This window comes from Hippopotamus amphibius, chromosome 4 (assembly GCF_030028045.1).
Source record: "Hippopotamus amphibius kiboko isolate mHipAmp2 chromosome 4, mHipAmp2.hap2, whole genome shotgun sequence".
Classification (NCBI taxonomy): Eukaryota; Metazoa; Chordata; class Mammalia; order Artiodactyla; family Hippopotamidae; genus Hippopotamus; species Hippopotamus amphibius.
The window spans coordinates 78,129,168-78,153,342 of record NC_080189.1 but is presented as its reverse complement, the minus strand read 5'-3'; the positions used below and the strand labels follow the sequence as shown (position 1 = coordinate 78,153,342).

Genomic DNA, 24,175 nt, shown 5'->3' with positions numbered 1-24,175 from the left:
ACCTCACTCCAGCACAGACCGCACATCTGCTCATTCAAAATCCATTCACTTGGGCTTCCCCGGAGGCACAGGGGTTGGGAATCCGCCTGCCAATGCAGGGGACACAGGTTCAAGCCCTGGTCTGGGAAGATCCCGCATGCCGCAGAGCAACTAGGCCCATGTGCCACAACTGCTGAGCCTGCGCTCTAGAGCCCATGAGCCACAACTGTTGAGCCTGTGTGCCGCAACTACTGAAGCCCATGCGCGTAGAGCCCGTGTTCCACAGCGGGAGAAGCCACCACAATGAGGAGCCCATGCACCACAATGAAGAGTAGCCCCCACTCTCCGCAACTAGAGAAAGCCCGTGTGCAGCGTTGAAGACCCAATAAATAAATAAATAAATTTATTAAAAAAAAATCCATTCACTCAAAGGGGTTCCTTCATTCATTCAGAAACATTTTTGGAGAGACAGCCATAAAATAAAAACAGGGTGCTTTGGTCCCAGATTCCCAATGGAGGCTCAGGGGAGACCCCCTGAGGAAGTGTCAGCAACAGTTAAGCAGCTACAAAGTTCAGGAAGAGTATTTCCAGAGAGAAGGCAGGTGCAAAGGCCCTGGGGTGTACAGAATAAGAAGAGGCCAAGTGCCTGAGCAGAGATGCTGGGAGGGAGGGAGAAGACAGGGCCGAAGGCAGTGTCAGGCCAGGTGAGAACTTTGGGTTTCATGTAGCCAGCCCTCAAAGGGTTTTCAGGAGAGGGTGGGATGTTCCTACATGTTTTCCCAGGCTCTGGGCTGGGAGCTCAGAAGGCCCAGAGATGAACCCACTGCATTTGCCCTCAAGGAGCAAGTGATCAATAGAGAAATGCCTAAGGTGACTGCTTCAGGGCCTGGGGGTTTCTAAGCTGAATAGGAGGACCCAGGGAGGCTTCTTGGAGGAAGAGTCCTGGAGCATGCAGGCTGGGCAGGATAGTCTGGCAAGAAAGGGGGAAGAAACCAGGGGGTGCTTGGGCAGCACTACACTCTGCCAGCTCGTTCCAAGCACCTTACTCCCCCGCTCACGCTCACAATGCCCCTCTGAGGTAGATATTAGATTTATCCCTATTTTACAGCTGGGGAAACTGAGGTACAGAGTAGCCACGTAACATGGCCAGGGTCATACAGCAAAGTGGTCAGGGCCCTGTGGCAACAAGACCAAACCACCAGCCTGGCTGCACCATTGCTGGCCCACACTCAGCATGGAGGTGAGAGCTGGGGGCCAGAGACCCTCTGCCCTCACCCCTCCCTCTGCCCACTCAGCTCAGAAAGCCTGGGAAGGGGCTGGGGAGGGTCAGCAGATCCCTGGGTCCCTGTACAGGGAGGTGGTCTGTCGTTTTTAGAATCCTATTCCGTTAGAGAAACATGCTGAACACTATGGGTGAGATGACGGGCAGTTTGGGATCTGCTGCAAGATATGTGGGTGGAGGTGGGGGATGGGGAGGGTTACAGACGAAACAAAATTGCCTGAGAGCTGAAAACTGTTGTGTTGAAGCTGGGGGCTCATTCTATCATTTTCCCCATGTTTGGAGATGTTTGAAATTTTCCATAATAATGAGGTAAATGGGAAAAAATGTCCAAGACCTCCACAGACCTAAGCAATGCAGGGGCCCAAGCGTGCAGGCAAAGGAGGGGGTATCCTTGCCCAGAAGGTGTTCCCACGGGAGGGTGACAACAGGTGAGAGCTGGCTGCTTCGATTCCAGACCATCCCTGGCCGGCTGCCCTGCCTCCCACCTCCCAACCCAGGCTGCCCCCTGCCAGGAAACTGAGGCCAGGCGCAGGGCTGACGGAGCCTTGGGTCTGCACGACTTCGCAATGGCGCCATTAGCAGGGGACTCCGGGGGCCCAGCCTCTGGGACTCAGTGGCAGAAAGCAGGCTGGCTGTCAGAAAACAGGGTGGGAGAGAGAGCAGGTGGTAACTGTGGAACACTCGGGGAATTTCAGACTTCCACTACTCTTGACCCTCCTGATTTATAGAACACTTTGAGGGTATAAACAGGGGAGTGTGAGCTTCCTTGAAAGGAGCTGCATGGTTCCATGGAAACATACCCAGGTGGTTTTCTGCTTGAGTCTCACAAACTCCTATTCATCCTTCAAGACCCATCCAACCTCCCTGTGCCCTCCCCTGTGCTCGCACCCCACACATGGGGCTATAGTGGCTTATTTGGGTGTGTCTGCTCGTCGCCCTGTCCTCAGCGCTGGGCACTGACTGGGAGGGGTAGGTAAAGCTGCTTATGTGTGAGGGTCTCCCTCATTAGTCCAGGGGACATCTGAAGGTGGGCTCTCTCTCCTCCTGTGACCTGGCACAAGCCTATGGAATGAAGGGGAATGTTCCTCCTGCTTTAAAAGTTCCACGTATGTGGACACATTCCCCCCAAAACATCTGACACTAGTGTCCCAGCAGTGCCGCCCACCTAGTGTCAGGGAACACGGAAGCTGCCCTGCATCTGGGGCACAGTGCATACAGCAAACGCTCAGTAAATATTAGCTTTCACGTTATTACTGTTATCACAGGGATCTGAGCTTTCCCGACACACACACCCCATGGCTGTCTGGCTTGCAAACCTCTTGTCTCCGCGGTGCCCTGTGTCACCTTCATCCTCTCCTAACATGAGGACACAGGACTGACCCCACCAGGGCACAACCACCCCCTTGGCACAGGCTGGGATGGGAGCGCCCGCCCTTGGAAACACTCAGCCCCGAAGGCCTGGTACACAGCAGGGGCCCAAACAACACCTACACGCAGCTCAGCGAACCGCACAGCGGGCTCAGCATCCCACCCCCGTGAGCTGCTGGGCTAGAAACTGCAGACCCCACAGACAGAGGCGGCGTTCTCAGCACCACCCGCGGGGAGGGATTTGGGCCAGGACTGCCTACAGTCAGGGCCTCTTTGCAGAGAAGGAGCCTCTCAATTAGCTCTGATTTGTGTCTGGATGCTAACTGTGGTCGCAGCTATACCTGGGAGGAGGTGGGAGATCGCCAGGCCAGGGGCTTAGCTCTACTCCCTCTGCCCAGGGGTCACCCGGCCCCTCCTGTCTGATCCTGGGCTTGGAGATCCGGGGGACCCCCCCACAGCACTGGGGCGGGGGATGGAAGTAGTGCTGCCACCTCGCTGGGACAGCCCACCCCTCCACACCCACGTTGGAGGTCCTGCCAGACCCCCTCCCTCGTTCCCGGCCCCTTGTCCCCTCGATTCTGTGCTCTGACATCACCTGCTCAGGGCGGCACCTCCACCGTGGCCTTGTCACAGTCGCTCACCCCATGTCATCCCCTGCCCCCGCATCCTGCCCCACCCCCACCACATGGACCACCACTGGATCCCACAAGGGCAGGGGTCTGTCCGTCTGCCCAGAACGGGCCATCTCCCAGCAAGGGCTCAGGAGATGCTGGATGGGGTAAGGCCACGTGCCCAGGTCCAGCTCAGGGCCAGCACTACGCCCACCCCTGCAGGCCCCCGAGCCCTCCCCAGCATAGGCAGCCGAGTCCCCAAAGTCTTCAGGTCACCGAGGCCTCCCCTGGCCCACAGTTCTTGGGCAGATGACATTATCTGACCACTGCAGCCACCTGGCCACATGCCTCTCCCCTTTCAGCCCTGGGGAGGTGAGGCAGGGGCTCCGCGAGCCCCTAAACCAGAGCAACAGTGCAATTGCAGATGTGAGGCTGTGTGGGTGCTTCTCCCTCCCTGCCCCATTCGGCCACGGGCACCGTTCACATCCCACTGCAACCGCAAGTCCTGCTCCATCCATGCCCCTATGAGCCGCAGGCCGAGCCCCAACCCTCAGCACGGGCTCTGGCCCTGGCCCTCAGCCCGCGCCAGCCAACACAGCCATTCCCTACCTCTGGCCGATAGCTTCTTGGTATTGATGATCTTGGCTGCATACTCATGGCCAGTGCAGAGCTTGACACAGCGTCGGACCACAGAGAAAGCCCCCCTGGGGGAGAAATGGGAAACAGAGACAGAGAGGTGATTAATCCCCCCAGTGAACACCCAGCACCCAGTCACGAGGCCGGCCTCGGGCAGAGATCTGTGCTAGGAAGGGGTGCCTCTCCCCAAACAACTCTCAGCACACCCCACTTGGCGCCAGCCCGACAGGGGCCCCTTTTCCAGCAGCTGGCAGAGTCCAGCCAACTGGCACATGCAGCTCCTGCGAGCCCCCTGGCCTTGGCATCCTCACGGGCCAGCTGGACCAAGGCCTATCCAGGGGCCTCTAAGCGAGCACCCTCCCGAGCTCTATGCCAAGTCCATGAGACCCAGCAAGTCCTCCCAGAGCAATGAACCCTGGCCCAGCTCCAGACAGCGGAATAGATTGGTGCAGCCTGCGGGGACTCATCGAAGGTTTGGGAGGGAGGGAGGGAGAAGCATCACATAATTAAGCTGCAAAGCGGGAGGCGAAGGCCCCCTCCCCCGGATCCTCCACCAACACTGTCCCAAGTTACAGCAGAGGCTGCAAAGTCCCACAGCAGGAGAGACATTTACATGCCCACAGAGTCAGTGCTTCTGAGAGGAGCAGGCTGAGAGGAGCAGCCTGGAGGGCCACAAGAAGGGAACCCAGGAGAGTGGGTAACCACCACCAAGGCCATCGAGACATCCTGCATATGGCCCCAAACACTGACCCTGAGAGGACGAAGGTTTGCACGAGGCGGCACAGCAAGCCGGAGCCCAGAGAGCAGGCCCGTGTGGGTCTGGGGCAGGCGTGGGGCGCAGGCCACAGGGAGCCTGGGGACCATCAGAAGGTCCTCCGCCGGATTCGACGTGTCACCACCATTGGTTTAATTTGATCTGAGATCATTTTCGAAGAACATTAGACCCAGCACACATGAGACACAGCTGAACCAGGAAATGTCTTGGGAAAGGCCCAGACTGGAGGCCGCCAGGGAGAGGTGGGCACGGAGGCCACATCTGGCTGAGCACACGGGGCCAGTGGGGCTGGGGACACTGCTGACCGCAGGGCCCTCCTCTGTCTTCCCTCCCTAAGGGCCCTGCAGGCACAGACCCCATTGGAACACAGCCTCCCTCCCCTCCCACCCCTGCAGCCCCCCACCCCCGCCATCTACACAGCCTGAGAAGCCCACCAGCTGCCCAATCCCCGGCTCTGGGTGACGGGAAAGCAGCATCTTAAATAGGAAACACTTTTTTTTGCTATAATCCTTTTTGAGATAAAACTTCATTAAGACGGACGATTCACTTCCTTGGAAAAAAAATAAATATTACACTAAATCTAATTGAACTTCTTCTTAACGACCCAGGTCTTTATGATCAATAGCTGTGCTCAGAGCTACATCTTTGCTTTTCCAAAGTCAGCCAGGGAACCGGGCACTGGCTGCCTCTCGGGGGTGGGGAGCCGGGGGTGGGGTGGGAGGGGCAGGGGCACGCAATTCACTCTACGGCCTCAGACCTGTGTGATTTTCTCACTATATGCAGGGGTTACATTCTCAAAATATTCTTTTCTTTGACTTTAAGAAAAAAACGTAAAGAAAGGATGATTTTTTTTGACCGGTGAGACTAGCTTGGGAGAGAGTGTGGTAAGGGAGAAAGGCTACAGGCTTCGAGGTCTGAGTTCAAATCCTGCTCTGTCCCTTCCTGGCTGCCCTGAGTTGCACCCTCTGAGCCTCAGTTTCCCCATCCATCTAAGGAGCAGGAAAGGCTCACAGGGCCGCTGCAAGGGCTGAGCAAGGCCCCACGTGGCTGTCTGCCCAAGGCTGCTTTGGCCTCGTCCTCACAGCCCAGCCCAGCCCCGGGCCTCGCACGCCCCTCCTGCTCAGGAGGGTGGAGGGTATCACATGTACAGGGCTCAGCTGCCACCCTTCGTGCTCCGACCCCCAAAGGGCCCGGACACCCAAGCACCAGCTCACAAGCCTCCGTGGGATATTCACAGCCTCCTGTGCCAGAATCTGACCCCACGATGCTGGAAGTTCCAAACAGCCAGAGGGCTGCTTACAGCATAGTGGGCACAGGCGAGGCACCAAGGGGCCCTAAGGGGAGCACATCGCTGGAGTGGGGAGGGATCCACACGGCCTGCCAACCGGCTGCTGTCCAGCCAGGGCAAGTACAGGACTGAGCAACGGGGAGCCGGGCATCCTCCCTGGCGCAGGCAGGGTGCACATAAACAAAGTGGACGAGAGCCGACAGCCAGATGCACCATCCCAGACAGGCTGCCCCGCTGCCCCACGCCTTCCCGGTCCGCTCCTGCTCTCTCCTCCACAGACGCCTCTGGCAGGGGTCGGTGACGAGGGCAGGGCCAGGCGGGCACAGCCCCCGGCACCCAGCAAGCGCTCAAAAATGGAGCTCATAGGTGGCATCCGGGCTCGACCAGGACCCACTCGTGGACACAGGCCTTCCTCTCCTGAGTCCTGCCTACGGGTGGGGGCGAGGGCACCTCTGGAAGCCCCTCTGGGGTAGGGCTTCTCCTGCCCCTGCTGGCCGGCCTGAAGAAAAGCTCTAGAAAGAGCTGCCCTACCCCCGGCCCAGCCGCCCCACCCCGGTCCGCCGCAGGGCACCTGCGCCCCAGTGCCCACCAGTCATGAGGGGGCACCTGGGCCAGCCTGAGATGAGGCCGTGCCGGGAGCAAAGGAGCAGCCGGGCCCCTAGGGGGCCTCAGAGTGCAGTCTTCCCGCTGAAGACGCGTGGAAGCTGCCAGGAGAGCTTGGCCAGGCGCCTGTGGAAGCTCACAAGGTAGAGGACTCTCCGTGACCGAACTACCTGGAGGGAGAGTGGAGGGAAGCAGCTCAGCCCCCCGTGACCACGGCCCCTCCGCTCCCCTCTTCCATCCTTGAAGCCAGCCTCTAAGTCACCATCATCCCCCAGTCTCCTTCTGCCCCCAACCCAGGCATCCACCCCCTTTCCGGTAGCTCTGCCAGTTACTAGATGCCAGTCACAAGGAAGCCCCCCATCCCCCAGAAGTGTTGGTGTGCCGAGAAGCGTGTGCTGTGCGAGCCATGGACTGGGGGCCCCCAACATCTTGAACGTCACAGACAACAGTGAGGCCAGTAGCAGCACCATCCTCCCTCAGAGCTCACAGCATCTGCCCACTGGAAACTTACAATCACTGAGACAACAACATGAACAAAGGGCCCAAGTCGGTATCCTAAGTGCATCTCTGCTGCCACCAGGCAAACTCCTATGCATCCTTCAAGACCCAATTTAATACCTCCTCTCAGAAATCTTTCCCAGCTCCCACAGGAAGTCAGCTCGGCCTCCTCAGGACACTGTACCCCGCACGTGTCTCGGCTTGCTTTGCCCACATTATTATATTTACCTGTCCGTTCCTGCCTCCCCACTGCGGCTCTCCACAGGCAATCAGGATGCTGGGGTCAGACACAGTGTCCAGACTGTGATACAGGAGTTAGGACTGACCTACAAGCACCACGAGTTGATTGTGGAGAGTGAAGGGGCTGGGCCTCAGCACATATCAGGCCAGCGGGACAAGAAGGGGCAGCCTTCCGGAAAGTCAGGGAGAGACTGGGGTGGGGCCGACTTGGGAGAGCAGGCTAGCAGGAGAGGGTGACCTCCCAAGGCTTCCCCGGATGGGGGCAGGGTGGGGGTTGCTGGGGTGGTGGAAGTGTCTGAGGAAGGATGGGGGCGTCTGTAGGCGAAAGATGTCTCCAGAGGGGCTGAGATCATGGAGCCCCTCATCAAAACAGGAAGCCATCAGTGTGACGGGGGCCTGGCAGACCCCCACCTTGCCCACAGATAGGGGGATGCAGATGCAGAAGCACAGACAGGCAGGGCGGGCCGCGGGGCAGCGGGGCCCTGGACTGCATCCGGGTGGGGCCTGACTGCCCTGCCTGACACACCAGCTGCCCATGGATCAGCATGGCAGGTGGTGGCCGGCAGCAGGGTCAGGAAGGCTGCCTGGAGCAAGGCCGCCCAGAGCAGCTTGGAGGGGAGAAGCCAGGAAGGTGGGGTCTGGGCAGGGGTGAAGCTCAAGGAGGAGGCTCGGGAAGAGGGCAGGACTGGTGGAGGGGCCCCTTGAAGCTCCAGGTGGTCATGCGATGCCCAGGGTGGCACCCGCTGCCGCTCTCAGGTTTAAAGTGACTTGAAGGGGACTTCCCTGGTGGTCCGTGGGTAACACTGCACACTCCCAAGGCAGGGGGCCTGGGTTTGATCCCTGGTCAGGGAACTAGATCCCACGTGCCACGACTAAGAGCCGGTGCAGCCAAATAAATATTTTTTTTTTAATAAAGTGATTTTAAGAACGTGCTCAGATCAGGAGGCTCCCAGGCACCATGCATGTTATGGGACTTTTAAAAATCAAGTAAAGCTAATGAATGAAAGAAAACACTCTTTCAGAAAGCTATCTCTTGTCTACCGTGGGACCACAACACCAGCGAGGCGGGTCAGAGAGGGGGAGATAACTCCGGAGCGGCCTGGGCTCTGGTCAGCTGCACGTGGGTGCCCAGCACTTGCCGTGGCCGCGTGGGCCCACGGTGGCACTCGAAGGCCAGTCTCTTGCCAACGAAGGGGGTGACCAGCCCCCCAAACCAGGCAGACGCGGGGAGCCAGCAAGCAGCTCCCCATCCCCGTTTACTTTCTCTTTCCTCCCCGTCCAACCTGGGGCCCTGCCCCTGACCACCCCCTCCCACCCGGACACAGATGGCCTGCTGGTGCTCAGCGGCAGGGTCTGGCCCCGGTTTCCCACGCCAGGCTCTGAGCTGCCCCTGTGCCCACCCGCCCACTGCCACCCGGAACTTGCCCCGACATGGACCACCTGTGGCCCCCGTGGAGGCCACTCCCACCTCCCGCTGCATCTGCTTTGGGGACCTGCCCCCTCCCTGCTCTGCTGGCCGAGCCCAGCTGCCCAACCTGCCCTCTGCCTGCTGAGCTGAGCTGGTGTTGGTGGAAGAGGCTGATGGGGTGGAAGGGTCCCGTTTCGCCCCGTCCCCACGGAAGGGGCTGCAGAATAGAACATGGAGGCGCTGACCATGGACACCGCTGTTGGGACCCTGCGTCCTGGGCCAGCGGCTACAGGGCTTCCTCATGGTCGTCACAGGCAGCACGTCCTGGCATGAAATGGGCGTCAGAATCGTGTAACCAGGGGAGCCCCTGCTTCTGCTTCTCAGCTGCTGCCCCATGCTCCCACTGCGTCCCTCCCGGTAGACATTCCAGGGATGTGGCAGCTCCTCTCTCCACCATCCCCATCCCTGTGGTCCACGGAGGTCCGGGTCCTACACCCAACTCCGGCTCTCCACCCCTTCCTGGCCTTGCAGGCACTGACCTGGCTGCCACCAGGGCTGCGAGCTGTTTGCACAGCCCAGCGGCAGACACACCCGGTGGCCAAACAACCCGGGACATCCCAGTCCACACTGCTAACTCGGATGCTGAGAGCGGGAATTCCTGACAGACAGCCATGGCCAAGAGCCCACATCTCAGACCTGTCCACACGCTTCTAAAATTTTAGAGCTGAAAACAGCCAGGAGTCCTGAGTAAAAGGACCAAACACTTGTTTATCTGTTTTGTAAACGCTCCTGCACAGGTCGGGCACAGGGGTCCCCTCTCAGTGAAAATAATCCTCCTGGTCCCCCCACTTCCCAGGCAGATCCACCCAAGAAGATCTTTCTGGAATGGGCTGAGCAGACAGCAGATGCACTTGGCTGGTCCAACAGTTTTATTTCCCGCATAAATTAACAAATGGGTGTTCTGAAGCAGCCTGAGGCTGTGTAGGTCCATTCTGCCCAGCGTGGGCTGCCCCAGTGGGCTCGGCTGAGAAAAGTCCGGGCCAGTGCTTGGGGAGGGGACAGCCCAGCAGACACGCTCACTCACGACCCCAGGCCCTTTGCTTGTTTGGATTCATAGACTGAAGCTAAATCAAGCTGCTGCTTATTTGTGCGTTAGCGAAAAATTTCTTTCTACCCTCGATTAAAATGACGGAGGAGGTCCGTTTATATTTTTAATCTGGACCCAAGCAATTTGGTAGAAAACAGGAACTTCTACACGAGATTGTTGTGGTGGAGAGGCGGGGGTAGTTTCCTGCTTATAATAACAATTTTAAACACAGAATCCCTGCTCATGGCAGAAAATGGAATAAACAAGGTGGTTTCAATAGAGCAAGTCAAAGCCGCCTCCACCTTCGTAACCCGTTGCTGGCGTCCCACGATGCTCTGATGTGTCTCTGGTGAGGTCTACACCACAGGAAGGCTTTCCTCTTCAACACTCAGGAGCCTCTTGCTGTTTCTATTTTCTGCTTTTCCTTCTCACTCTTCCCTGCCCTGCGAATGACTCTTCCACAGCACGATCTGCCAGCTACACACTGCTTCACTGGTGGACACCGTCTGGGGACACCAGGAGGGTATGTGACCCTCCCCGGGATCCCCAGCCTTGAGGCTGGAGCCGGTGAGGAGAGCGTGCTGGCCCTGAGGGGATCCGGGCAAGCATGTGCCGTGCTGGCCAGGAGCGTGAGGTCCCAGGACAGGAGTGACGTCCAGGGCACGGGCCCATGAGAGCTGCCCAGCGTCCACCAACAGGATGGCACACGGAGCTCAGGGGACCGTGCCTCACTCCTGCCTGGGGCCAGGATGTCCTGGGTTCCAGAAACAGGGCCTGAAGTCGCCAGACTAGAGACCAACCCTGGACATTTAATCCCTGTGGTCTCTGCGGCACGCCAGCGTGCCTTCTGTCAGCGCGTGCGTTCCTGCATCGTGTTTGGCCTTTCGTGTTTAACATCACTTCACACGCAGTTCCCACTCCCTGACCTAGATCACATACTTGCCATCTTCATAGCAGAGAACGTTCCCTCCATGGACAGCCGAGCACTTCCTCGATTGGCAGGCGTTTGGGATGTTTCCAATTTCCCTTCTCGTAAGTGCCTGCCGTAAACATCTCGGTTATTTCTGTAGAGTTTATTTCCAAAGGCACAATTGCTGGGTGATTTACAACCACACCAATGATGAAAACGCCAGCTCTTGCCACGGCCCCAACGTCCGACCCTGGTCTTTCCGACGTCCTTCCTTGGAATCCTGGCAGCTCACCAGCCCTGACCTGTGAACCTGGGCCAGAAACTCGTCATAAGTCATCCATGTTGTGCTAGGGTACTGGGGCCACCACGACACGGTACACAGGCTGGGCAGTTGAAACAACAGAGATTGTCCCACAGTTCTGGAGGCCAGAAGTCCACGCCCGAGGTGCTAGCAGGGTCAGTTCTTTCTGAGGCTGTGAGGGAGACTCTGTTCCAGGCCTCTCTCCAGCTTCTGGGGCTTTGCTGGCCATTCCTGGGGCTCCTTGGCTTATAGAAGCATCACCCCCATCTCTGTCGTCATGTTCACGTGGCATTCTACCTGGGTGACTCTGTCCAAATTTCCCCTTTTTGTAAGGACATAGTCATACTGGATGAGGGCCCACCCTCCACCTCATCTTAACTAATTACATCCACAATGACCTTATTTCCAGATAAGGTTGCATTCTGAGGCACCGGAGATAGGACTCAACACCTGAATTTCGAGGAGACACAATTCAACCCATAGCACACGATGACCCCCAGTTCTGCCTTACGGAGTCCGCCACTGTGTGTACCAGGCAAACACTTCCCAAATAACCATCCTCAAGCATTAGCGCCACAGGGTGTTAACAGATGTTAGGTACAAAGCGGGTTCTGTGAGCAAAAAGTTTAGAAACCTGTAAGTTAAAATGCTTTCCCTCCTTCCTTCTTTCCTTTCTTCCTTCCCTCCTTCCTTTCTTCCAACTTCCCTCTCTCCCTCCCTCCTTCCTTCCTAAATTCCCTCCCTCCCTCCTTCCCTCCTTCCTTCCGTCTTTCCTTCCCTCCTTCCTTCCTAATAACTTCTTTCCCTCCCTCCCTCCTTCCTTCCTTCCTTTTTTACTGCAGGACTTCTCAGGGCCTTTAACATAGTCAGCTGTACTGTGAATTTCCAATCAGTGAGTATGAGGTACACCCTTTCCCTAACTTCTCTGACCAGATAAATCTGTATCCAAACAAGTCTCAGTTGGGCCAAGAGTGGGGGACAGGGAGGGCTTCTAGTCTAAGGCCTCAACACCAAGTGAATCCATCAACAAAGAAACAAATGGTGAGGGTGGGACAGAAATGCCACCTGAGGACATCCGCCCAAACATAAGAATGGCAGCGCTGCCCGTGGAGTCTGTGGGCACATCTCAGATGGAGAAAATCCCAGTGTGGCCCCCTCTTCTCTCTGCCCCTTTAAACAGGGCACCCAGGCCACAGCAGCCGCCCCCCCATCAGAAGCCCCCCACCCCCAACCACGCAGGCATCAAGGTCCCCCCACTGCCTTCCTCCCAAGACGCCCTGGGGAGCGGTGCTTCATGTGGAAGAGCCAAGAACATCAACTCAGAGAAGACGTTTTCTTTACATTTCTGACAATGCTGAGAGTAGATGGAATGCTCTGTGAGGGGAGTGGGGCTGTGTCCTGGCCATGTAAGGCTTATGACAAAATGCACCCTACATCCTAATGAGATTTAGATGTAAATGACCACAAAGGGTAACCCTTTCACATTTCTCATGCGTTAATGTCATCACTGTTACTTTATACAGTCACATCAAGTTTGTGAGTTCTACACAGATGAGAATAGCCCGACTTTGACACGTGTCCATGACACTGTGTTCCTTTTAAACCTCGTGGGACGGGGATATGTGTATAAAAACAGATGATTGAACCTGGTGTACCCGCCCAAAAATAATAAATAAATAAATAAAATTAAAAACAAAACAAAACAAAACGAAAAACCTCGTGGGCCTCACACCTCACACAGTCACCCTCAATATCGCCCAGACCCACCACCCCTCCCGGCTGTAGCAGGGTCCTCTGGGTCCTGGTTCCATTGGGTACAGACATCCTTGAGAAGTTTCCTAGAGGGTTGAAGGCAGCAAAGTCAATGGGAACAAGAGGATGGGCACCAGCCCAGGGGACACAGTGGGGTCTGAAGGAAGTTGGACGTGCTGGGATTACTGAGTGGGTACAGAGTTATCGCTTGGGGTGATGAAAAAGTTCTGAAAATGGGTAGTGGTGACAGTTACACACCACTATGAATATACTCAATGCCACTAAACTCTACATTTAACAATGGTTAAAATGGTAAATTTTATGTTATCTATATTTTACCACAATGAAAAGAAAGTCAAGGGATGGAGAAAGATATAACATGCTAACACTAACCAAAAGAAAGCAGGAGTGGCTATACTGATCTCAGAGCAGATTTGAGCAAGGAAAATTACCAGGGATAAAGAGGGATTTCACATCATGACAAGGGGGTCACTTGTCTAAGATATAACAATCCTTAACATGTATACCCCCAGCAGCAGATCGTCAAACTACACGAGGCAAAACTGACAGACCTGTAAGGAAAAGGAGATGAATCCACTAGTACAGTTGGAAACTTCAGCACCCCTCTATCAGAAATGCACAGACCCAGCAGGCAGAAATTCAGGATAAGGACATAGTTGAACTGAAAAGCACCATCTATCAACTGGATGTAATTAACATCTAGAGACAACTTCATCCAACGACAGCAGAACACACATTCTTCTCAAGCTCACATGAACTTTCACCAAATTATAGCACATTCTGGGCCATAAGACACCCTTAACAAATTTATAAGGAAAGAAATAATACAAAGTATGCTCTCAGAGCACAATGGAATTAAATTGGAAATGAAAAACGAAAAGATAGCTGGGAAACTCCCAAATATATAAACAACATACTTCCAAATAACACGAGTCAAAGAAGAAATCTCAACAGCATCACCTCTTGGGTAAAGAGGCTTATGATAGAGGGATATGAGTCAGGGAAAAGGTCAATGGGTCAAGTTCAATTTCTTGTTCTGGGTTTTAGTTGCGGGAGTGTTTCACATTTTTTTTAAGAGGAATATCTTCTATACGTAATATTTTACAATTTAAAAATAAAAACTATGAAATAAATTACACAGTAAAATAAAAAAGAAGAAATCTCAAAATTTTAAATATCCTAACTAAATTTAAATGAAAATAAAACATCAAAATTGTGGAATGCATTAAAAATCAATAATCTACACTTCTGCCTTAGGCAACTAGAAAAAGAAGAGCAAATTAAATTCAAAGTAAGCGGAAGAAAAGGCATAATAAAAGTTACAACAGAAATAAATGAAATTGAAAACAGGAAATCAACAGAGAAAATCAATGAAACCCAAAGCTGGTTCTTTGAAAAGATCAATAAAGTTGACAAGCCTTAGACAGGCTAAGAGAGAGGACAAAAATATCAGAAATGAAAGAGGAGCCATCACTAGTGATCCCTTAGAAATTAAAAGAATAATAAAGAAATGCCACGGGGACTTCCCTGGTGGCACAGTGGTTAAGAATTCACCTGCCAACGCAGGAGACATAGGTTCGAGCCCTGATCCAGGAAGATCCCACATGCCACAGAGCAACTAAGCCCGTGTGCCACAACTGCTGAGCCTGCACTCTAGAGACCATGTGCCACAACTACTGAGCCCGTGTGCCACAACTACTGAAGCCTGTGTGCCTAGAGCCCATTCTCAGCAACAAGAGAAGCCACCGCAATGAGAAGCCTGCACACCAAACCAAAGAGTAGCCCCCACTCGCCACAACTAGAGAAAGCCCGCACACAGAAATGAAGACCCAACACAGCCAAAAATAAATTAAAAAAAAAAAAAGAAATACCATGAACAACTCTATGTCCACAAATTTGATGAAACCTAGATGAAATGGACCAATTCCTTGAAAGACACAATCTGCCAAAACTCTCACAAGAAATAGACGAGAAAGACAAATACTGTATATCATTTGTGTGTGGAGTCTAAAAAATAAAACAAACGAATGAATATAAGAAAATACAGATTCACAGTTATAGAGAACAAGCTAGTGATTACCAGTGGGGAGAAGGAAGGGGGAGGGGCAAGGTAAGGGTCGGGGATAACTACTGTATATAAAATAGATGTTACAAGGATATATTGTACAGCACAGGGAATACAGGGAATACAGTCAATACTTTATAATAACTTTAAAAGGTGTATAATCTATAAAAATTTTGAATCACTATATTGTACCCCTAGAACTAATATAATATTGGAAATCAACTGTACCTCAATTTTAAAAAGTAAAAAATAAAAGAAAGAAATAGACAATTTGAATGGACCTATATCTATTAAAGTTGAATCAATAATATTACAAGAAAAGAAAACTACAGATCAATATTTCTCACGAACATAGATGCAAAAATCCTCAACAAAATATCAGCAAATTGAGGGACTTCCCTGGTGATCCAGTGGCTAAGACTCTGTGGTCCCAATCCAGGGGGCCTGGGTTTAATCCCTGGTCAGGGAACTAGATCCCATATACCTCAACTAAGAGCTTGCATGTTGCAACTAAGACCCAGCACAGACAAATAAATAAATAAATATTTTTAAAAGATGCATATATATATATATATATATATATATATATATATATTTTTTTTTAGCAAATTGAATCCACCAATGTATGAATAGAATTATACACCATGACCAAGTAGGATATCCCAGGTATGCAAGGCTGGCCAGTTCAACATTTGGAAACCAATTAATGGAATCCATCACATCAACTGACTTAAAAAGAAAATCACATGATCATATCAACGGATGCAGAAAAAACATTTGACAAAATCCAACACCCATTCATAATAAAAACTCTCAGCAAACTAGGAATAGAGGGGGACTTTCTCAACTTGATAAAGAACATTGTGTTAGTCAACTCAGGCTCAAAACAAAATATCACAGATGAGGTGGGTCAACAGAAATTTGTTTGATTTTCACATAGTTCTGGAGGTTGGAAGTCCAAGATCAAGGTCTGGCAGGGTTTGGTTTCTTATGTGAGCTCTCTTCTCTTAACTTGCTGGTGGCCACCATCTTGCTGTGCACTAACCCCGCCTTTCCTCAGTGGGTGCGGGTGGAGAAAGAGCAAAGTCTCTGGTGTTTCTTCCTATAAAGACACTAATCCTATCAGATCAGAGCCCCACCTTAAGTACTTCCTAAAGAACCTATCCCCAAATACAGTCACATGGGGAGGGGGTAGGGCTTCAACCTATGAATTTGGGGGGTACACAGTTCAGTCTACAGCAAGCATTTACAAAAAACCTACAACTAACATCACATTTTTGGTGAGAAAGTAGGTGCTTTTCCTCTAAGTTCAGAAATAAGCCAAGAACATCCCTTGTCACCACTCTTTTTCAACATCATACTGGAAGTCCCAGCTAATGCAGTAAGACAAGAAAAGGAATTAAAAGGTATACAGACTGGGAAGGAAAATATAAAACTGTCTTTCTTCTCAGATGATATGATTATCTATGTAGAAAATCCCAAAGAACTGACCAAAAAAACTCCTGGAACTAATAAATGATTATAGCAAGGTGGCAGGATACAAGATTAATATGCAAAAGTCAATTGCTTCCCTAGATATCAGCAATGAGCAAGTGGAATTTGAAATTAAAAGCACAATTCTATTTATATTAGCACCCAAAAATGAAATACTTAGGTATATATCAACAAATATGTATAAGATCTATACTGATGAATGAAATCAAAGAACAAAATAAATGGAGAGATATCCTATGTTCATGAATAGGAAGACTCAATATTATCACAATATCTGTTCTTTCCAAGTTAATCTATAGATTCAAAGTAATCCTAATCAGAATCACATCGTTATTTTATGGCTATTGACAAACTGATTCTAAAGTTTATATAGAAAGGCAAAAATTGCTTCTCTGCCCTTTGGCTAAGATCCAGTGTAGTAGACAGAGAGGCAAAAGACCCAGGATAGCCAACACAATATTGATGAGAAGAACAAAGTTAGAAGATTGACACTACCTGACTTCAAGACCATAAAGCTATGGTAATCAAGACAGTGTGATTTGGTAAAAGAAGAGACAATAGATCAATGGAACAGAATAGAGAGCCCAGAAATAGGTCCACACAAATACAGTCAACCAATTTTTGACAAAGAATAAAGGTAATTCAAGGAAGAAAAGATTGTCTTTTCAAAAAATAGTGCTTGCTATGGAGTGAATATTTGTGTCCACCACTACCCTGCCCCCCACCACCAAATTAAATATGTTAAAATCCTAACCCCAATAGAATAGTATTAGGAGGTGAGGCCTTTGAGAGGTCACTCAGTCATGAGAGCAGAGCCCTCACTAACAAAACTAATGTTTTATAAAAAAGACCTCAGAGAAATCTTTCCACCCCTTCCGCCATATAAGGACACAGGGGAAAGATGACTGTCTAGGAAGCAGGTCTCACCAGACCCTTGATCTGCCAGAGCTATGATCTTGGACTTGCAGATCCTAGAACTGTGATAAATAAATGTTTGTTGTTTATAAGCCATCCAGTTTATAGTATTCTGGCTATAGCAGCCTGAATAGTCCAAGACATTACTGGAACCACAGGACACTACTGGACAGTACTGGAACTACTGAAACTACTGGACATCCAGATGCAAAAAAATGAATCTAGACACAGATCTTACACCTTTCATTAAAATCAACTCAAAATGGATCACAGACCTAAATGTAAAATGCAAAACTATAAAAGTCCTAGAAGATATCATAGGAGAAAATTTAGGTGACCTTGGGTTTGGCAATGCCTTTTTCAGATACAACACTGAAAGCAGGTCTGTGAAAGAAAGAATTGATAAGCTGGGCTTCATTAGGATAAAAAACTTCTGCTCTGTTAATAAGCAAATGAGAAGACAGGCCACCGATGGGAGAAAATATTTGCAAAACATATCTGATTAAGGATTTGTATCCAAAATATACAAGGAACTCTTCAAATGCAACAATAATAAAACTAACAACCAAACAACCGTATTAAAAATAGTCCAGGCATTTCCCTGGTGGCACAGTGGTTAAGAATCCACCTGCCAATGCAGCGGACACGGGTTCAATCCCTGGTCCAGGAAGATTCCCACATGCCGAGGAGCAACTAAGCCCCTGTGCCACAACTGCTGAGCCTATGTGCTACAACCACTGAAGCCCACACACCTAAAGCCAGTGCTCCACAACAAGAGAAGCCACCCAGATAAGAAGCCCACGCACTGCAATAAAGAGCAGCCCCCGCTCACCACAACTAGAGAAAGCCTGTGAGCAGCAATGAAGACCCAATGCAGCCAATAAATAAATAAAATAAAATTTTTAAAAGAAGGCCAAAGGCCTTAACAGACACCTCACCAAAGAAGGTACACAGATGGCAAAGAATCATATGACAAGATGTTCCACATCATATGTGATAAACATAAATTAAAACAATGAGAAGCCACCACACACCTATTAGGATGGACAAAATCCAGAACACAGACACCACCACATGCTGGTGAGGATGTGGAGCCACAGGAACTCTCAGTTGTTGCTGGTGGGAGTGCAAAATGGTGCATCCACTTTGGAAGACAGTTTGGCAGTTTCTAACAAAACTAAACATACTTTTACCACCTGATCCAGCAATCATGCTCCTTGGTATTTACCCAAAGGAGCTGAAAACTTACATCCGTACAAAAGCTTGCACACAAATGGTTATAATAGGTATATTCATAATTGCCAAAACTTAAAAGCAACTGCAGTAGACTGAATGGATAAATAAGCTGTGAAACCTCCAGACAATGGAATATTATTCACCACTAAAAAGAAATGAGCTATCAAGTCACAAAAAGACAGGAAGGAACCTTAAATGCATGGTACTAAGTGAAAGAAGCCAATCTGAAAAGGCTACATACTGTAAGATTCCAACTACATGACATTCTGGAAAAGGCAAAATTACAGGGACAGTAAAAAGTCGTTGTCTGGGGCTCTGGAGGATGGGAGGGGGGTGGTGATGAAGAGAGGAGCACAGAGGATCTGAAATACTGTAGTGATGGACGCGTGACATTATACCTTTGTCAGTCCCGTAGAACTGCGCAATACACAGTGAACCCTATGGAAACTACACACATCAGTTAACGTTAAGGGAGAAATGTTGGTCACTAATTGTAACACGCGTACGCGAGATGGTTACAGGAAAGGGAACTGGGGCCGGGCCATGAGGTAAACATACAAACTCCCTACTTCCCATCCAATATTTCTGTAAACATAAAATTGCTCTAAAAAAATAAAGTCCATTAGGTTTTCCTAAGTATAAAGAGAAAACAAAGTATCTTTATGACAGGGGTGGGAATTGGGGGATTTTTTGAAACCCATGCAGAAACGCATAAGGAAAATACTGGTATATCAGAGTCACATTGAAACCTTGACACCCCGGCGCAACCGAGGACCCGCACAATGTGAGGAGGGTGCTGGGGGTGTCACAGATTCTCCAGATCCAGCAGCACCCGGGACCACCCTCTACAGCTTCTAAAGCGTCTCCCCCCTGGGCTTTCAGGACCTCCATGGAAGATGGGAAGGATGGGGGCACCAAATGCCTTGCAGAGCTCACGGCACTGTGGGTGGCAGAGGCGGGGCCTAAACGCCTACCCCCCCCTTCCTCCACATTCACCTCCCAGGTGCCCTCTGCTGGCTCACAAAGAATGGAGGGGCAGGGGAGGGGGGGGATGGACAGAATATTCTGGTGGGACTAGGGGCAGGAGAAGCTGAGTCTGGAAACCTGAGCCAAGCAGAGGCCGAGCGGCACGAGAAGAGGGGCTGGGGTCTTGCAGCCAGAGTGGGGGCTCAGGCGCTGGGCTCCCTCGGGGTCTGGCTCACAGGCCAGCTCTTACTGGCTACAGAAAACCACGTGTTTTGGTTGATGTCACGCTGGTATCTTGACGTGGGCCATGATGGGCGTATTTACACCACGGGGATGGGCAAGCACTGTGGATCGGGGTCCCCCTGCACCAGCCCAGCTGTTAACATTTACCAGGCACCACTAGAGAGGAGACTACAGCAGGGAATGCCACCACTCCCCCTCTGGGGATGGAGCAGAGGGTGGGGGAAGGGTCAAGATGGATGAGATGCTGGCCAGGCCAGGGGCCTCCTGCAGGCAGATAGTCCAGGCTGTCCCAGGGGACAAGAGAGAGCACCCCTGGGTGGGTGAGAGCTGGTCTCCGCTGAGGACGCCCCTCAAATCCAGCCTGCCACGTGCAGCCTCCGTGGGCACACACCATTCCTGGGCTTCCTGTGGGGCCAGGCTCGCGGCTATGTGGTCCTCCCTCTCACCCACCCCCCCTCCCCCCTTCCGTGCAGATGTCTGTCTCTCTCCTTCTTCCCCCTTCTCTCCAGGAAAATCTTCAACAGCAACGGCACGGGCCCCGCCCCGCCCTCCCCAGAAGCCATGGAGATGACCTGAGTAGTGGGTTTCCATTACGCAAAGACCAAAATAAGGACACAGGTGGGATAGCAGGGCAGGAAAGCCCCCACACCACCCTCGACCCCCTCCGTGCCCGGTGCCCCCCTCCTCCCTCCAGGCCTGTGGGTCAGGCCCAGCCATGTGGCTTGCGGTGGCCTCTGCAGAGGCTGAGGGGCAGCTAATGGGAGTGCTATGGCCCCACTTGGCCCACAGCAGCAGCACCTGATGGGAGGACAACGGGAAAAGGAGCGGGAGGAGGGGGCTGAGCAGGGCCTCCTGCAGCTGGACAGCTCGGCCTGGAGCGGAGGCAGAGGCACCGCGTCTCTGGAATTCCTCTCCTGCCTACACTGAGGGGCCTCGGCCTGTCCCAGGCCCGCTCTCACCCAGGGCCTCTGTTCATCAACTTCAAGAGAGCTGAGCCCGAAGACTAACCTGGGTGGCCTCCTCAGCCATGGGCCACCTGGAAGAACCGTCTCACATCTGAAGGCCGAGGTGAACTCAGGGACACGGAGCACTGGCTCTGGTTTAATGTCTGTTCTTCATGTTTTCACGGGTTGAAAGAATTTCCATTTCATTTTCTGTGAACTGCCTACTTACACCCTTCAACCGTATTTCAGCTGGAATTTCGGCTCTTTTCTTATTGACTTGTAGGAGCTCTTAATATGTGAAGGCAACACCCCGCCCTTTGCCGCATGCAACCCCTGTGTGTTACATGCTCTGGAAGAGGTAGCAAGGCACATTTTTTTGACCCCTAAAATAAACTTGGACGCTTCAAGGGCAGCACCTGTGTCTGCTCCTGTTTGACCCCAGAATCCTGACAGCACAGATGCCACGTGTCAAGGGAAGCTGGTGAAGAGCTGGGGGCTGGGGCAGCAGGACGATGCAGGGATGGACAGGAAGGCCCGGCCAGGCCTGGAGGTGCCCGGGGCCTCCACCACCCTGTATGCGGGTGGCACCCCATGCAGGGCCCACGTCCTGGACCTACCCCCATCCTTTCCTTACACCCTAATGTTTGCCCTGCCTGGGGTGCCTGCATATCCCCCTGGCGTGCCCACCAAGCAGAAGTCAACTCAGTCAGAACCGTTATTGACTTCTCACCTGTTTTCCATCGGGAAAAGCCGGCTCAGAGAGAGGGCCCTGGCCCATTCTGGACACCCACACCCACCCTCGCTCCAGCCACCTGGGGTGCTCTCGACAAAGCCGGGGTGTCACATCACGGGCTGCCCTCTTCCTGACACTTGGACAGAGAGCACCAAGCCACTTCACCAACAAATAATCGTAAACACGTCGATATCTTCACAAGCATGAACATGTTATGGGAAGGAAGTAAATTACCTCTATTATAAAGACGATAGAACCGTGTGGCAACGGAGGCGCCCAGTTGGGGAGCTCTGGGAGCTGCCTACTTGCCTCACCCCAGAGACGGAGAGACCCGCTGCCGAACAGGGGTTGGGGGAGGGGGGGTGTTGAGAAGTTGTATGTGTCAACCTTGAGGGAAAGGCTCTCACCCTCAGATTTCTGGTCCAAAAGGAAAACTGCAGTTGGGAGTGTCAGAGAGAACCCCCAAGGCCAGAGGCCAAGGACGCATGCCCCCCGCCCCAGGAATCTGTCCATGGTCAGCTGCCCACCACTGACAGCCAGGCCAGGAGGGCCCAGGGAGGTCCAGCAGAGACACCAAGGGAGCTGGTACCAGAGGTTCTGACAAGCAGCAGCTCACACTTGCTGAGCTGGGGCCGGGCACTGGGGTCCAGGTCAGCCTGCCAGCCCACCTAGGGCTCAGGCTGCCTGTCCTGATCTGGGGACACTGACACCACGTCCAGGCCACCATGCTCTTAAGATGACCCCCAGAACCTGAGCCCAGGGCCCACCCCAGTGGCGCCCCCATCTGCTACCTTCACACTCAGGGGCCACCCTGGAAGGCGACAAAGCGTGGCTCCAGTCTCCACATCTGGGATGCACCCAGCACAGCGGGAAGGGCCAGTGCGCCCTGGAAAGCAGCCCACGTGGCTGCCCTCCCAGTGTGACAGTGAACAGACCCCAGGGCGGATTCGGAAGCCACAGGACAGCGGGATACACACACAGTCGCGGTGGCAGGGGACTGTCTTCCCAGCCCGGGTCTGCGAGCGGGCAGCCTGCAGAGCGACCTTCAAAGGCAGCTCTTCAAAGCCTCGTCCGCCCCACTCGTCACAGTGCCAGGCAGTGGGCAGAACTGAGTCAACCCCCTGGGGGCCTGAAATTACTGCCAAGGCTGTGCAGCTCACGGAGGACAAGCAGCAGTAGACGGGGGAGGAGGGACGGCGACTGGAAGGTTCGGCGGCCCTGGCGGGAGGCGGGGCATGTGGGCAGCGTGGGAGCAGCACCGCCTGCTGGGACAGGAGCTCCGAACACAGATCCGCACTTGCCACCCGCGGTGGCCCAGACCCGAGGGGATCCGGAGTTCAGAACAATGGGCTTCGTGGCCATTCGATTCTTTTTTCCTGCCAGGTGTGTATCCATTAAAGCTCTAGGGGTTTGTTTTTGTTTCATGTTCCAGATCAATCAGACTTCATCTCCCTGAAGTTTTATCTCCCGGAATGCAAATACATGTGTGATCGGCCTATGGACTCCCGAGCATCTGACAGGTGAGCTTCGCAGCAAGTCTCAGAGGAAGGAAGTGGGGTTTCCACAGAGCCAATCTGTGGAGACACAAGGAACCCCAGAAAGTCATTTGACCAACTCTCTGGGTTTATAGAGGCAGAAACTGAAACCAGAGAGGTTACATGGTGGCCCAAGGCCACACAGCCCAGTGTTGAGACGTCGTGGCCAGTGGGAGGAGACAATGTATTCTGTTCTTTAAAATAGCCACAAGAGGTACCTCCCTGGCGGTCCAGTGGTTAACACTTCACCTTCCAATGTGGGTTCGATCCCTGGTCAGGGAACTAAGATCCCACACGCCTCGCGGCCAAAAACACCAAAACATAAGACAGAAACAATATTGTAACAAACTCAATAAAGACTTTAAAAATGGTCCACATCAAAAAAATCTTTAACAACAGCAACAACAAAAAGTAAATAGCCACAAAAGCCAGAGTCCATTGACAGGTGAATGGGATAAGCAAAATGTGGTCCAGGAATTATTATTCAGCCTTAAAAAAGAAGGAAATTCTGGCACATGCTACAGCATGGATAAAACTTGAGGACGTTATGCTCAGTGAAATAAGCCAGACACAAAGGGACAAATGTTTCATGCTTCCACTTCCATGAGGTATTCAGAGTAGTTAAATTCAGAGACAGAAGGTAGAATGGTGGGTGCCAGGAGCTGGGGGAGGGGACAGGGAGTTCATGTTTAACGGGAATGGAGTTTCAGTTTTGCAAGATGAAAACATTCAAGAGATGGGTGGTGGCAATGGTAAGACAACAATGTGAATGTACTTAATGCCCCTGAACTGCACATGTAAAAATGGTTAAGATGGTAAATTTTATGTTATATATATTTTACCACAATAAAAAAAAAAAAGTCCTGGTAGAATATGCAGCCGTATCTCTAAGAAATCATTAAGAAAAAATGACCAAAGGCAAGTATTTGTAACTATTAAAAAAGAAAATGGCAAAAAAAAAAAAAAAAGAAAAGAAAAAAAAAGAAAGAAATTGGTACTTATGCTGACTTTAAAATCGGGTTTTTAAAAAGAGCACCTTTAGAACCATGTGACAAATCAAACCTTAACCTCTGCTGACCAATAAGAAACATTTGGAGAAAAAAAGCATAACAATCCCAGACAGAAAGCCACAAACTGAAAGGAACCAGCAGCTGTGATGGGCTGAGCGCAGCCAGGCACAGGCGGAGGCACTGCTCTGCAGGCCAGGCCGGGGCAGAGACGGCTCGCAGGAGACGCCTGCCTCATCCATGGGTGCCCTCCTCACCCCACCCCGCCCTCCTTGGTT

General features: G+C 52.0%; 1 protein-coding gene across 1 annotated transcript in view; it reads right to left on the bottom strand.

The window, feature by feature from the left end:
• The window catches only part of CAMK2B (calcium/calmodulin dependent protein kinase II beta), a 93,754-nt gene that overhangs the window by 55,923 nt on the left and 13,656 nt on the right, over positions 1-24,175 (bottom strand). Inside the window, exon 2 of the mRNA XM_057731637.1 lies at positions 3,850-3,944. Coding sequence (XP_057587620.1) covers positions 3,850-3,944 — 95 coding nt within the window. The remainder of the gene's footprint in view (positions 1-3,849; positions 3,945-24,175) is intronic.